The 13,595-nt window shown below is 35.2% G+C and overlaps 3 protein-coding genes across 5 annotated transcripts in view; 2 read left to right on the top strand and 1 right to left on the bottom strand.

Annotated features, from left to right (window-relative positions):
• Positions 1 to 5,193, top strand: part of LOC117112071 (CWF19-like protein 2) — a 13,557-nt gene extending 8,364 nt beyond the window's left edge. The window contains exons 8-14 of the mRNA XM_033255129.1: positions 941 to 1,081; positions 2,135 to 2,347; positions 2,893 to 3,009; positions 3,327 to 3,482; positions 3,857 to 3,937; positions 4,128 to 4,229; positions 4,873 to 5,193. Of these exons, the coding sequence (XP_033111020.1) occupies positions 941 to 1,081; positions 2,135 to 2,347; positions 2,893 to 3,009; positions 3,327 to 3,482; positions 3,857 to 3,937; positions 4,128 to 4,229; positions 4,873 to 5,007 (945 nt within the window). The 3' untranslated portion in view covers positions 5,008 to 5,193. The remainder of the gene's footprint in view (positions 1 to 940; positions 1,082 to 2,134; positions 2,348 to 2,892; positions 3,010 to 3,326; positions 3,483 to 3,856; positions 3,938 to 4,127; positions 4,230 to 4,872) is intronic.
• Positions 5,060 to 13,595, bottom strand: part of LOC117112095 (lipoyl synthase, mitochondrial-like) — a 12,017-nt gene continuing 3,481 nt past the window's right edge. Inside the window, exons 1-10 of one of the 3 annotated variants that reach the window (XM_033255162.1) lie at positions 12,808 to 12,893; positions 11,537 to 11,706; positions 10,837 to 10,930; positions 10,586 to 10,666; positions 10,150 to 10,306; positions 9,253 to 9,310; positions 8,739 to 8,867; positions 7,567 to 7,712; positions 6,799 to 6,981; positions 5,063 to 5,962 (exon numbers count right to left, since the gene is read on the bottom strand). In XM_033255162.1, coding sequence (XP_033111053.1) covers positions 5,889 to 5,962; positions 6,799 to 6,981; positions 7,567 to 7,712; positions 8,739 to 8,867; positions 9,253 to 9,310; positions 10,150 to 10,306; positions 10,586 to 10,666; positions 10,837 to 10,930; positions 11,537 to 11,706; positions 12,808 to 12,828 — 1,113 coding nt within the window. In that variant the 5' untranslated portion in view covers positions 12,829 to 12,893 and the 3' untranslated portion in view covers positions 5,063 to 5,888. Of the gene's footprint in view, positions 5,963 to 6,798; positions 6,982 to 7,566; positions 7,713 to 8,738; positions 8,868 to 9,252; positions 9,311 to 10,149; positions 10,307 to 10,585; positions 10,667 to 10,836; positions 10,931 to 11,536; positions 11,707 to 12,798; positions 12,896 to 13,595 lie in introns of those variants that run through there. The other 2 variants (XM_033255154.1, XM_033255148.1) reach the window with 2 other exon arrangements.
• The window catches only part of LOC117112082, a 23,627-nt gene continuing 23,184 nt past the window's right edge, over positions 13,153 to 13,595 (top strand). The window contains exon 1 of the mRNA XM_033255137.1: positions 13,153 to 13,290. The gene's annotated coding sequence lies outside the window, so the exon portion shown is untranslated. The remainder of the gene's footprint in view (positions 13,291 to 13,595) is intronic.

Raw genomic sequence — 13,595 nt, 5'->3', positions numbered from 1 at the left:
GCCAATATGATGACGTCACAATATCTGATCAGCCATTATGATCTATAAAATTATATCTACAACTCATGTGCTTTTAGAATATGTAATAAAAAATTGGGGTCACCTTTCAACCTAAGGAGATATAACTGAATGAAAATAGGCCTCATTTTAGCATAATTTCACTGTATAGAGCACAAATACGGCCAAAGATGCCTATGTTTGATGCGCACGTACGGTATTGCTATTGGCCAAAAGATGACCAAAAAGATTGGAAGTTTGTGAAAAAAATGTCAGGAACCCAAAATATGTAAAAAAAAAATAATATCTAGCTTTCGTACGTGCTGTGCACGTTAAAATGCGCGCGCGTAGTGGAAAATTTCCAAAAAATTTGAAATGCTTAAAATGGCCTAAAACGTGCATTAATTTAGTCAAAAAGTGATTTTGAACATTTTGAAATTTTGACGCACACGTACGCGCGCGTGCTGGAGCGCACGCGTCAAATTAGGGTACTGTACATTCAACATTAACCCGAAGTTAATACTCACTTAATACGATTTCGAATTGGCAATTGGTTACGCTGATATTATCGATAATGTAAAAACGCAAAATTGCGCGTAGATGACGTCACGCATGTCTGAGCGCGTTGAAAAGCTTACCATGACTATTCCAGACAAAGCCAAATGTTCGCTGACAGCAATTTTGCGTAACTCGTGGCAGTTTTTGAGATCGTAAACTCGTGGCATTTTTTGAGATATCGTGCGAACAAAAAAGGGGAGAAAGAAAGAAGAATAAAAAAAAGAAGATGAAGATGATGATCCTGACAATAACAATAGGTGATCCGCTAACGTTAGCGGATCACCAATTATAACAATCAAGTTAAAAATTATCTCATTTCCGTAGCTCCTTGCACTCTCCCATCATTTTATTTTATTCATTAAGAAATATTTTGTTGTACTTGTAGCTTCCAACTCATGGTGATGGTGGTGAGAGAGAACGATATTTTGCAGATGATGATAATTTTGATTTAAAAACTTTGGTTCAACGTGAAAAAATGAATCGTGCAGAAGATCAGAACATGATGTTATCAAGACTGGCGGGCAGGGTAGGTTAATTTAGAATCTTTTTGAAAATGTTTGTCAACTAATTTAATTAAATATCAAGAAATGATCTGAAACTTAAATGAGTACTATGGTATAGCAGTTATTTGTGAGTACAGTACAACTTTTGTCTTCTACAGAATGCGGCTTTTCTCTTCCCAGGTTCAATTCCCATCAACTGGAGGATTAAAATGCACGTTACAATAGCACACCATCTTTCCACTAGAAATAAGTCTTCTTCAGACTTTCATAGGTTATCCTTGGTGTTTACACTGAATAAATCAATCCATCCATCCAGGCATTGTTAACCCAATTTAAGGCAGTTACATGAAAAGGGTTCTTGTGCAGTATGCACAGCTCCCAAGTTTCCTGGATTGCCTTGGAGTTTCCAGGAATTTTGGTTCATCTCCCGATCTCCCGGAAATTCCATTTTTCTCCCGGAATTTCAATTTCTCTTGGATTTCTCCAGGATTTCAAGAGGTTTTCACAATTAGGGCTTATGCTAAGCTAAATTATCCCATTCTTGTGCATTAAATATGGCAAACATAAGATTTATTGAATAATTTTTAGGCAGTAATAAGGTATTAACAGTGACCTAAACCTGCCAAAGCCTTTTTGTTTTTATATTTAAAATGGTGAAATATTTGTATACGCATGTCCTTGTACATGCGTTTTAGTGAGTACACGCATCGTAAAACTATGGCCTGTCCTGTCTCCAGGAATTTGACTTTCACAACTTGGGATCCCTGAGTATATAAAGCAGTATTGTAGTTTAGTTTCTTTATAATTCTAAGCTTTGTTAGAAACAAATCTCTGTAAAATAACTTTAGGTTTTCCATTGATATTGTGCAAGTTTTTATATTTTATATTTTCATCCTGTAATTGGTGTATACACTGTTGGATGTGCAATAAATTTTTTAAAAAATCCATTTTAATGAAATTGAAATTTATTTGAATAATCATATGTTTATGTTTATTTTTGTATATTTTTTTTCAATGTCTTTTTTTTTCTTTCTAAAAAATTTTCTAAAAAAATATTTTATTTTTCTTGTATTTAGTCAGTGGATAAGGTTGATGATGAGTATCACACCCTGGATGATATGTTTGTTTCACGAGCTGCTCAAGTTGAGTCTCGTACCCAGGCAGAAGAGAAAGAGAAAGCTAGAGCAATTGCCGAGCACAAACAAATGTCTGCTGCCCTCTCTAAATGTCCCTTCTGTATTGATAGCTCGGAAATGAAGAAGCACCTCATCATATCTCTTGGAACAAAGGTAAATTTCTTTGATGACTCCAAATTAAAAAAAGAATATTGTCTCTAATGTATTCTTGAATTCTTAAATTTCTCACCCTACTTAGCAATGTTTGCAACTTTTTACTGGGGACGTCCAGCAGCCTAACCTCAGCAAATTTCGTTTTCCAGACATGTATCTTTTTGAGTACTTTTTCAGACAACCAAAAACACTGCATGTTTTATGCACCCCTATTTTCTTTTTTGTGTTTTGGCATTTTGTTTTTAAAGACTAGTCTAGGCCTCCACAACAAGGTAGTCCACCAGTCAAACAGCACAAACACCGGTTACTACGTAGAGCAAAATGACCAGCTAGGCCTCTGCAAGTCCCCCAGTGGTAGTTGCCAGGTTCTCGGAAATTTTCATTTCAAATTTAGCGAAAATGGTGTATACTCAAGATACTATATAGCCCTTCTTGTTACTACACTTTGATAGTCATGTTATGGCGTCTGTTTTTTATTACCTTACAATAAATGCCAGTAGCATAATGTAAATGGAGACATAAATGTTATTGTCTTTTTGCAACAGGTTTATTTAAGTGTCCCAGCAACTCAGTCATTAACGGATGGGCATTGTTTACTAATTCCTATGCAACACACAACAGCTGTTACTGCTCTCGATGAGGATGTATGGTATGAAATGCAGGTAATGAGATGTTGGTTTCAAAATCACACTTTTGTAAATTCATTCTAGCTTTGTTCATGGAGTTTTTCCACATATTGTATATTCCATTGCTTGTTTTGGCATCTTTTCATTTCTTACTTTCAATTCCCAGCTGTTTCTATATTATTTTCTGATTATATATTACAAAAATATTAAGTATTATCCTTAAGGTACTTTTGTCGGTTTATAAAGCTTTTCAATAATTTTTAGAGTAATTTGTTATTTTCTATTGTTTACATTGCTCTTTTAATTCTATTGTTTTTATGATTAATGTATTATTTTCCAATTTAACTTGTAAGACATTCAAGAGGGCGCTTGTTAAAATGTTTGAATCTCAAGATGAAGATATTATCTTCCTGGAAACTGCTATGAATTTACGTAAGCAACGACACATGTGCATTGAATGTGTCCCGGTACCCAAGGAAATAGGGGACATGGCTCCAATTTATTTCAAGGTAAGTTTGACTAACACATGCTTATTTTAGCTTTTGCACAGTGGTGGCCCTTGAAATTTGCTGACGAGGGGTTCGAACCAATGGCCGACTAGGGGGAGGGGTCCGAACCAATGGCCGACTAGAGCCTTGGTCATGGTCCTGGTAAAAATCCTTCATAGGGTTCACAAGGCAAGATTTTTTTATTTCTTAGTATGGCCCAAATTGTGCTTTTAAACCACAATATTAGGGATTGTCAATCAAAATAACATTATTTTGATAGGCAAATTATATTTAAGGTCTGATCACCTTGTGGGGTTGGACAATGCCCTCCTTTTGGTTGGGTTTATGTGTTATTTTAAAGCGCTTCAATTGATTTACCTTTATTTTTTTTACAGAAAGCAATCATGGAGTGTGGCTCAGAATGGTCTCAAAATAAAAAGCTGGTTGACACTCATCAAAAGGGTATTCGTAATTCGGTAAGGACAAACATCTTAATAAAGAGTGGCACGTAGTTTGGTGGTTTAGATACTTGCCTTGAAATTGCTCCCGGATTCAAATCTCCACATTATTCATATTTTTTATTATACTTTTAGTAGATTTTAACTTGTTTTTGATTCCTGCTAATGTAGGTGACTCAATATATTTACATTGCTTTGTGTATTACAGGTCCCAAAAGGATTCCCTTATTTTAGCGTTGATTTTGCAATGGACGGTGGCTTTGCTCATGTTATTGAAGATGAACACACCTTCGCTCATTACTTCGGCAAGGTAAGTGGAACACTGAGGGCAGTGTAACCCTTCTTTTAAGCAGTAATTTGTATAAATTAAAGGTAAAGGTAAATTTATAATAACCCATAACTTGCAGCGTCATTGTACTGAATTGCGTATGGGCTTGGTCCCTGACTACCTAGCAGCCGTAAATAGGCAGGGGTAACAGTGAGTTCTTTAAAGTGCACACGAGCCGGATGTATACACTGGACCTCCATTTTAAGTCCTTATCCGAGAAGATTTGGTTCTACCATCCAAACCATGGGGGGAGGAGCAGCTGGAACCAGCGTTGATGTTAAGGCTGTAGCTAGCAGCGCCCCGGACTTACCCTGACTCGAGTGTTTATATTTTTCGATGCTTAGATTTACCTTGTCAATTTTTTTGATTTCTTATCATAGAGATTTTACTGTACTTTATCCGGTTTCTGTATGGTACTTTTTTTTTTTAATGTGAATGTAATTATTGTTTTTTTGTACTGGGCCTGTGGGAGAACAGATGGTGTTCACTGCTGTTGGTTTTTGAATAAATAAAAATAAATTTTAAAAATTTCAGCCTCTGATTATTAGTGTAATAATTGACAATTGCTGATTTGTTCTAGAGAAAAACATGAAACCATTTTGTATTTAATTTTTCTGCATTTTAGGAGATCATTGGTGGAATGCTGGACTTAGAACCTCGGCGCTGGAGGAATCCACTGAGGGAAAATTTTGACCATCAACGAAGGAAAGTTTTACAGTTCGCTGATTGGTGGAAAGCATTTGATATCACAAATAAATAGTCATTATTACAGTATTTACAATAAATAAATGCATAACATAAATGTAACACAACCATTTTTATTATAATACAATGGTTTTTTAATTTCAAATTACAATGTACATATTTTTCTGAGCCTGATGTAAAGTTTGGCAATTGAAGAACACACTTAGAACAAGTTTAAAATAAATTCTACATGATAATACAACTCTCCTTTTGTTAGAAATTTGTCTAAATATTGAAGTACAGTACAGTAGGATAACCATAACCATATGATTTCATTCCAGTGGAGTCCCTCTGAAGGTGATTGGGCAGTACAACAGGAGACAATCCCAGACAGAGTATTTTACACTTGTTAACATGGGCCATATTGCACTATACCAACAGCTATCCATTGCTGAGCGTACAAACAATGGCTTCCAACAGTTTACCCAACTGAGCTATGCAGCTCTCATAGGCTTCATTAAAGATTATTAGATATTTAAAATAATAATTAATTAGGTTAGCAGATTAACAAAATATTAAGAACCATAAAAACACAAATAACTGCATTCATTTATTTAATAAAATAAAACCCTAAGAAATGTCCATGCTATAATCAGAGCAACATGTCCTATAATGAGCTTTCAATTGCGCAACAAGGAAGAATCTGGAATGACTTCACTAAGATTTCTGCATGTGAGAAACCTCAAGTTCTCGTGTTGATTCTAGCATGCAGTTTGACTAAATCGATGTTGTGCAGAGTACACAGGATGGTCACGCATGAGTGAATCCACTGTAGACGTGTAAATCGAAACCCCAATATCCATGGGATATACAGTCTAGGGTTTGAATCCATAGAGAAACCAATTTTGCGTGATATTGCAGTATTCCAGTACTCAGTGAAATATCTTTATTCCTATTTCATGATTCCTTTGTGCTACCTTCAATTGATAATTCTCGACGCTTCTCCAATAAATTTTTGATAAAAAATTCACCTAAGGAACAAAAAAAGATATGAATGAAAAATATAATGAAACATTCTTTTCATGTTTGCAATGTATGTTATGTTCACACTAATAAGTTTTATGACAAATACACGTGGTTTACCATCAAAGAGGACCAAATCACACGTTTGTCACACATATAAGGTTCGCCATCCCAAGACCAGCATACTGTCGCTAATTGATAAACTTCATTTCATTTCATTTTCATTTATTTATTCAGACAAGTGTCTTGGGGCCCCAAAAGCAACAAAATCACTATGACAAAAGTCTGGAGCCCCAGAGTACTGAGTAATTAGCATAAAAATGTGGCAGTATTGTATACTTTAGTAAAGGAGAAGCCATAATAGTTTCTCACAACTTTGGCAATAGTAAGTCTATTTCAGTAATTCCAAATTTCAAAGCGTATAATGTTAAAAATAAGAATAGATATTACAAAGTAAATTTTCCTTTTTTTGGTCACTAATGCTGGTTTTGGAATGGCAAGCCTTGTATAGTCATTATATGATGTCAACATGACCATATTTAGGCATGTCACCTGTTTTTAAAATTTGGAAGCAGTTTGGCACAGTGGTAATGGTTTGGTTTTAATCCTTCCGTTAGTGTTCTGCTCATGTCCTTTAGCAAATTAGCATTGTTACTATCCCTCCAGGGGCATAAGTAGGTACAAGGTGGGGTTGATTGCTGAGCCTACTTACTACCATTCAGCAGCAACCATTAAGCATGTGGACTCAATGACCAGGTGCCCCTACTTAACTCATATAAACTAAAATAAAACAAGGAAGTAGAATTACAAAGCAAGTGCAAACTAAATACACATCTACCCTTACCTGCTTTATATGATGACCGAACCAATGGCCCACTAGCTGTATAGGAAAAACCAAGTTTGTTTCCTACTTTTTCCCAGTAACTGTATTTTTCTGGGGTCACATATTCCTCGACCCGTAAATGTCGTTTAGTTGGCTGCATGTATTGACCCAGGGTCACACATTCTACGCCAGCTGTCCTTAAATCTAAAAAGTAAAATGAGACAATTATTCATAATAAAACATTTCAAAAGATCATTATTGATCAAATTTAGTTAACTTAATTCCATCTGTGAGATTTGTTGTCTAGTGTTGAATATATAAAAATTTCCCAACTTTCATTTTAGTTACAGCAGTTACCAACACCATACATTACTCGTGTTTGTTCTAACAAGTCACTCATTGCAAATCTTGTTTCTAGAGATAATGGCCAAAACATGCTGGAATGTCAAAATTTTCTAATTCTATTTTATTGCACTAAACTAACCTTTATAAATCTATACATCATGCTATGCTGTTATTCCCCCCATTTTCAATTTTTTTTTTAAATGGTTTCTGCCTGAGAAATGCCCAAAATCACAAACTTTGAAGGCTGATTTCTCAAATATTGTTCTTTAACAGCTGCATGTTTAAATGTTTGTAACTTCATAACGAAATGTCAGATTTAAGTGATTCTTTTAAACCATTTTATAGCTCTCATTTCACTGTTTAACCCTGAATTAATAACCAGAAATCAATTTTTGCGACAAGTGACTGCATTGGCTTGTCTCTGCCACATATAGATGGTAATACCTTTGAGAGTTTGGAAGACCTCTTGGTCGGTTTCTCCAAGACCAAGCATGATGGAAGACTTGGTGAACTTCTGATCATCTAGTGTTTTAACATGTTCAAGCACTTTCATGGATTGTTTGTAGTTGGCTCGTGGGTCACGGACAAATCTGATAGAAGAAAAGTTTTTAATGACTTTATGACAGCTGTAATATTACTGCTATGATAGATCTCAGATACCGCAAAACGTCAAATTTGAAGCCCTGGGCTTCTTTTCTTTTTTTTCCTTTTTTTTTTGCAAATTTTGGACGGGCTTCTTTTCGAGTAAAGAGGGGGGGGGGGCTTCTTTACAAAATGAATGCTGTACATTTTGTGTACTTGCATAAAACAATCAATACGGCCACTGTAACATCAACCTGTATCATGGAGTGTATTTAACTGGCAATAAATCACCTAAAATACTGTATATACCAAGCTTGTTTTTAATATATTTTGTTTTTTGAATTCATGTAGTGTATACTATTTTGAAAAGAAGCCTATGCTATGAAAAAAGCCCATGAGGGGCTTCAATTCGAGTTGGCTTCATCTCAAGATTAAGCCCACTGGGCTTCAATTCAAGGTTTTATGGTAGTAGGTTCAACGATGCGGTGTGAGTAGCAGACTTAGGAGATGTTTGTGATGATTTCACATTCATGTTTTTCTATGTACTGTATTACTATAGTTTCTGTTGGCCTATATAAAGATCATTCAATTCAATTCATTTATTCATTTTTTCCTTAAATAGTACAAGTGCCAGGAGGCCAAGGCCTGTAATAAAGTCCCAGCAACTAACAAGCCAAACTGGGAAGAAAGGTACAAATTAAACAGATGAATGGAATGAGGAGCACTTTGGGCCCTGTTGGCAACAAACACATCTATAATCATTTAGATGCTTGTAGATTGTGGATGATATATTTTCAGTGTTACCACTGTCATTGTTGTTGTCAATGGAATAACTAAGTGCAGCAGAAATACAATTTCACCTAAGACTGCAAAAATGTATATTATAGAGGGTTTGCCGTATTCCTCCCTGAACACTAGCTTCAGTCTCTCCCCGCTGATCAGAAAATTCTGGATCTGCTACGAACTGGTCCTGGGGCATAGGCTGGTTTGGGCACCCCCTCATCATGCGAGCCTACGTCCATGCTGGTACTCACTTTTGTAATGCTTCAACGGTTTCAATATTATGAGCATAGACATCAAGCCCTGAATGAACAATGTTGGCCACAGCTTCCAGGTCACCTCGGAAATCGGGCGTTAAACATTCTACCATTATGTTTGGTGCTCTAATCGTGCGACAAAAACATTTAGAACTTGTATTAAATTGATATCGTCTCAACTGAAGTGAAAATAGCAAAATTTATCTTTGTTTTGTGGGACACCAAAAACATACAATTTTACTATTTCTATTTGGCACCAATTGCAAGGTATAAATACGCTTGAACACCTTTGCCAGGTATGCAAATAAGGCTTCTGCAGATGTGGAACAGTTAGTTTGCCATAATGGAAAATCACAGCATATCATAAAGGAATCGTCATAGAATAGTGTCATAGCATATCAGGGGAATATCACAGGAGAAGTTATAATTTTCATATTACAGTAATTTGATACGGTGTTATATTATTTCATCGTACTGTAGATTTAAATTACATCAGTTAAATAACACAAACCTGCTTTTAATTTCAGAGACAGTCTCAGCGAAATGCATTGAACCTCCATCTGGCAAGTCTAAAATTAAAATCAATATATTTTGAAGTGACAAATCTGTAAATAACAAATTGCTAGAAAGTAGTTGGTTGTAACATTACAAATTTATCAAACCATTTTAATCCCAATGAGAGACAAGCAAAAAATTATATAAAACAGACTTTTACAGTATCAGCCTCATTAGCGACAAGTAATCAAATAAACCAGATGATTTGAGTAACCCCCTCCCCTTTTGAAAGATGCACATGAGTCTGAAGTGTGCACTGGGCCTCAGATTTAAGGTCCTTATATAAGGGGGAGACTTCAAATTGCAAAAGGTCAAACTCTCTGAGTTTCATTGAATTTCATTTCAATCATTGAAATGAAATCCTATCTCAAAAGTACTACCACAATCTAGAGAGCGTCCTTAAAAAAAAAACCCGTAAAAGTCGTTCCCATCAAACACGTGCTGTGTCTATAATATGCATTGTTTAATTTTTGAAGTCTATTCAAACTCTAATAGGGCGTCAGGTCCACGGTTGAAGCCCCGGTGGGGTCGGCGAAACCCCCAAAGGAAGAGGATTTTGTGCTTTATGGGTCTAAATAATGCTATAAAAGCAGATATGTTTGAAAATGTCTGTGTCTGGGTGGGTCTGAAGTGCATTAGTTGGGTTGCAGGACTTATTTGGGAAATTTAAAGAGGGGGTTCGCAAAAAAAGAGGGGGGTTTGCTAGAATTAGAAAAGGGTGGCTCTCCCGAACCATAAAAAACCCCCCCTGTATACGGACATGTTTTGTTACATTGCGTGCATGTGAAATCAAGGCAGTTGGATGTCTTGCAATTCTATACTTGTTGGTTCTAGCAATCAGATTGTTTCTTACCATCTCTATCAACAGAAGTAAGGACCACATAGTCCAATCCCCACTTGGCTATTGCACTTGCTGTATTTACCGGTTCATTAACATCTGGAAGTGGGGGCTTTCTTGCAGTTTTTACTGAACAAAACCGACAGCCTCTTGTACAAGTATCTCCTAATAACTATTCCAAAAAGAAAAAAAATTCACTATTAACAACTCTTCTAGCAGTTAAATATTTTTCTCTATTTGTCTCTCAACTACGCAAACTACAATAGACCTTACAGTTAACTACTGGAGGATGTTAATACTTTCTTCCTTTTTATTAAAATCCATGATCCTCCGCAGATCCCAGCAATGAAAATAACATAGGTAAAAACATGTCATCAAAACACAAAAACATCAAATTATTAAATTTACTTGTAATAATAAAATTAATGTCTTAACACAAGAATTGGCATACCATAATAGTAGCAGTAGCTGTAGAATGTTCACCTCCTCCCCAGCATTCTCCTATGTTTGGACATCGTGCTTCTTCACATACCTGAAACAATGTCAATCATTATTAGCATTCATGATACTGAGGTATAGTGTTGTTTTTCCAACTACACATATATTGTTTAACACTAACATTTATGCAAATTAAACATTACTGTCAAACAATAGTTGGATTGTTAATAAATCAAAAATATTTGTTTCCTTTTATTATCTTACCGTATTTAAATTAAGATCTCGCAAAGTTTCTTTTAGTTTGTAATAATTATTACCAATAGGGATTTCTGTTTTTAACCATGGTGGTAAACGAAGTCTGAAATATGAAGAAAAAAATAATAACAAATTCAGGTGAATAAAAACATACTGTACAACATTAATGTACAGTATTCCTTGTGTTGGCAAACTATTTTTAGATGTTTAGGTCTGAAAAGAATAGTGTTAATAAGGGTGTGTCATAACTCATTATTCAGATATCATATTGTAATAATTAAATTGTTTTAAAGTTACTGTGGTACTGGTGTGAGCATTTATATTGCGCCTTTTCCTTGCGGTTATAAAGCGCACGCCAAATCTCATACTTCAGGGAAAACTCAAGGCTGCATGTAATACAGCATTAAACAGAGGTCACAGGCACCACAACTGCATTGTCAAAACAATTAAAGCAACATACATCCCATACAACAGACACAATGCTCTGAAATAATAATTGGAAGTACTACTGTAGGCAAACAAGTGAGTCTTGAGTGCATGTCTGAAGATATTGGGTTCAAAAATGTCCTGAAGTTCAGTCCCAAACTTCCAATTCTCTTAGAATGATGTGGAACAGTAAAACGTACAGATGAGTGGAATGTACTGTATTTGTTGGGTAATTGTTGGATATTCAATTCACTCAATTATATGAATAGGCTACCAGTCACACCTTTTAATTCCTTTCCCTCGCTTGAGAGTTCCTTCATATTGCTCCTTTGATGGTTCTTCTATGTCTCCCAATATAAAGTCTTCTAGGCTTGGCCCACTTGCAATTTTCTTTTTTTGCTCAGAGGATAAGCTGCTGTAGTACCTTCTGGCTCCAAATGAGTATCGACAAATCTGTAGTACAAAAATTGTAGCTTTCCTTGTGATTCTGTATTAAATATTAAAGCATTCATTTATTTTGTATCTGGTTGACAAAAATCTACTAGTTATTATGGGAATCAATCAATTTGAGCAGATGCCCCTTTGAGCGAATGCCAGTTCGAGCAGATTCGAGCTGAATTTACTTCAAGCGGAAAAAGAACCACTTATGTGAACAACAGCCTGTGCGAGATATATGTGAATTACTTTTCCTATTTTGAGCTAACAATCTGCATTCGGCCGAGGCCAAGCTTTGTCTGGGAGCCCAAGCTTTGTCTGGGAGGCCAAGCTTTGTCTGGGAGCCAGGGAAAAAAGCCCTGGAAGGTTCTGGGGGAAGAAACCTATAGCCTTATGTAAAGAAGTTGTATTTAATTGATTTTAGTTTAACAATTAACAATTTAAAGTTAAACAACATACCTCTTTCATAAAAATAATGATTTATCTTATCTAGTAATTCGTAATTGTTATTCTTTCCACTCGCTCACTTTATTTTATTAGGAAGGTGGGTTTTGAACTGTAGGCCTAGACAGATGGTGAATAGTGGGGGAAAATTGATATGATGTCATTATTACTGTACTGTTGATTGCCACACTACACCAATGATTTTTGCACCTACTGTCATCTAGATTATATAAATATAATTTAAATTTTTATTGTGAATAACAATACATAGTATTAGTAATTACATCTACTACCATTTACAAATATAATCGTAAATTTGCAAATACAATTAATTTAATACTAATTAATTAGTATTACAACTATAATTTAATTTTTAAAAACAAAGCCCCAGTAATTTTACGTTTCCCTTAAGGGATTCTTTGAGCTTTGCTTACCGTCCGTGAGGATGGGTGTGAGAGAGCAAAAAGCTAAGCCTAGTCTACGAGAGCCCCAAACCCGAATGAAGACTCCGGGCCCGGGCCTTGTTTTCAAACGGCCTGGCAAGCTATATTTAGGCCTAGCCTAGCGGGTAGCCTGCTTGTCGTCGGACTTCATGATATGATAATGAGACGAATTCAAGATTTTTAAAAATTGTACCTAAATAAAGTAATATAATATAATACATACTGGCGATACCTTTACTGCATGAAGAGACATAATTTTGGTGTTTCAATACAGTACAATAAACCAAACAAAACTAATCTAATCTTTGTACACAAAGTTAGTCAGTTAGTTAGTTACGTAATAACGAGGTCAAAGGATCAAATTATATAAGATAAAAATTTAATTTTACATAAATAAATCATTAGTTACTAGTAATGAATACAATTCTATTATAACTAAAAAATAATTGTCTACTTTGTATATAATTCAAAATTTGTCTTTAGCAAATATTTTATTGATAAACAAAAAATAAATGCTAAGAACTATACACAAACCATTGCATAATAAATTAAGAGCAGACGATTTTTAATGAACACTGCCACCTATGGGAATCTAACTATTGTTCATTTTTCATTCATTCATTTCGCGCACATCCAGAGAACACAGAAAATGAAATGTTCTGATTTTGTAGTGAAAGACAGAAATTCTGGACATTGCGGAACAAATATTATTACAGTAAGTGAAACTTAAATCATGTAAATGTAATTTTGTTATCGCTACTGTTTGTAATTATCGTTATTTACAAGCATGTTTTCAGGATGTGTAGGCTAGACTTGGCGACTACAAAATTACAGATGGCCTAGGCCTACTCTACCATAAACTATCTAGGCCTAGTAGTAGTAGTACATGTAGTAGTTAGTAGTACAGTGGAGTAGGGATTCTAGCCCGGTTGATACTGATTCAAGAGACATGTATTCCCAGATTGTTCTGCTAATATGACATGGTACACCAGTAAGTATTATACCCACTTTCTTTGTAAC

This window comes from Anneissia japonica, unplaced genomic scaffold (genome assembly GCF_011630105.1).
Source record: "Anneissia japonica isolate Jap-2015-1 unplaced genomic scaffold, ASM1163010v1 scaffold288117_len521816_cov214, whole genome shotgun sequence".
Lineage (NCBI taxonomy): Eukaryota > Metazoa > Echinodermata > Crinoidea > Comatulida > Comatulidae > Anneissia > Anneissia japonica.
Note: the sequence above shows the minus strand (reverse complement) of the source record. Positions and strands in the feature narration are given on the sequence as shown.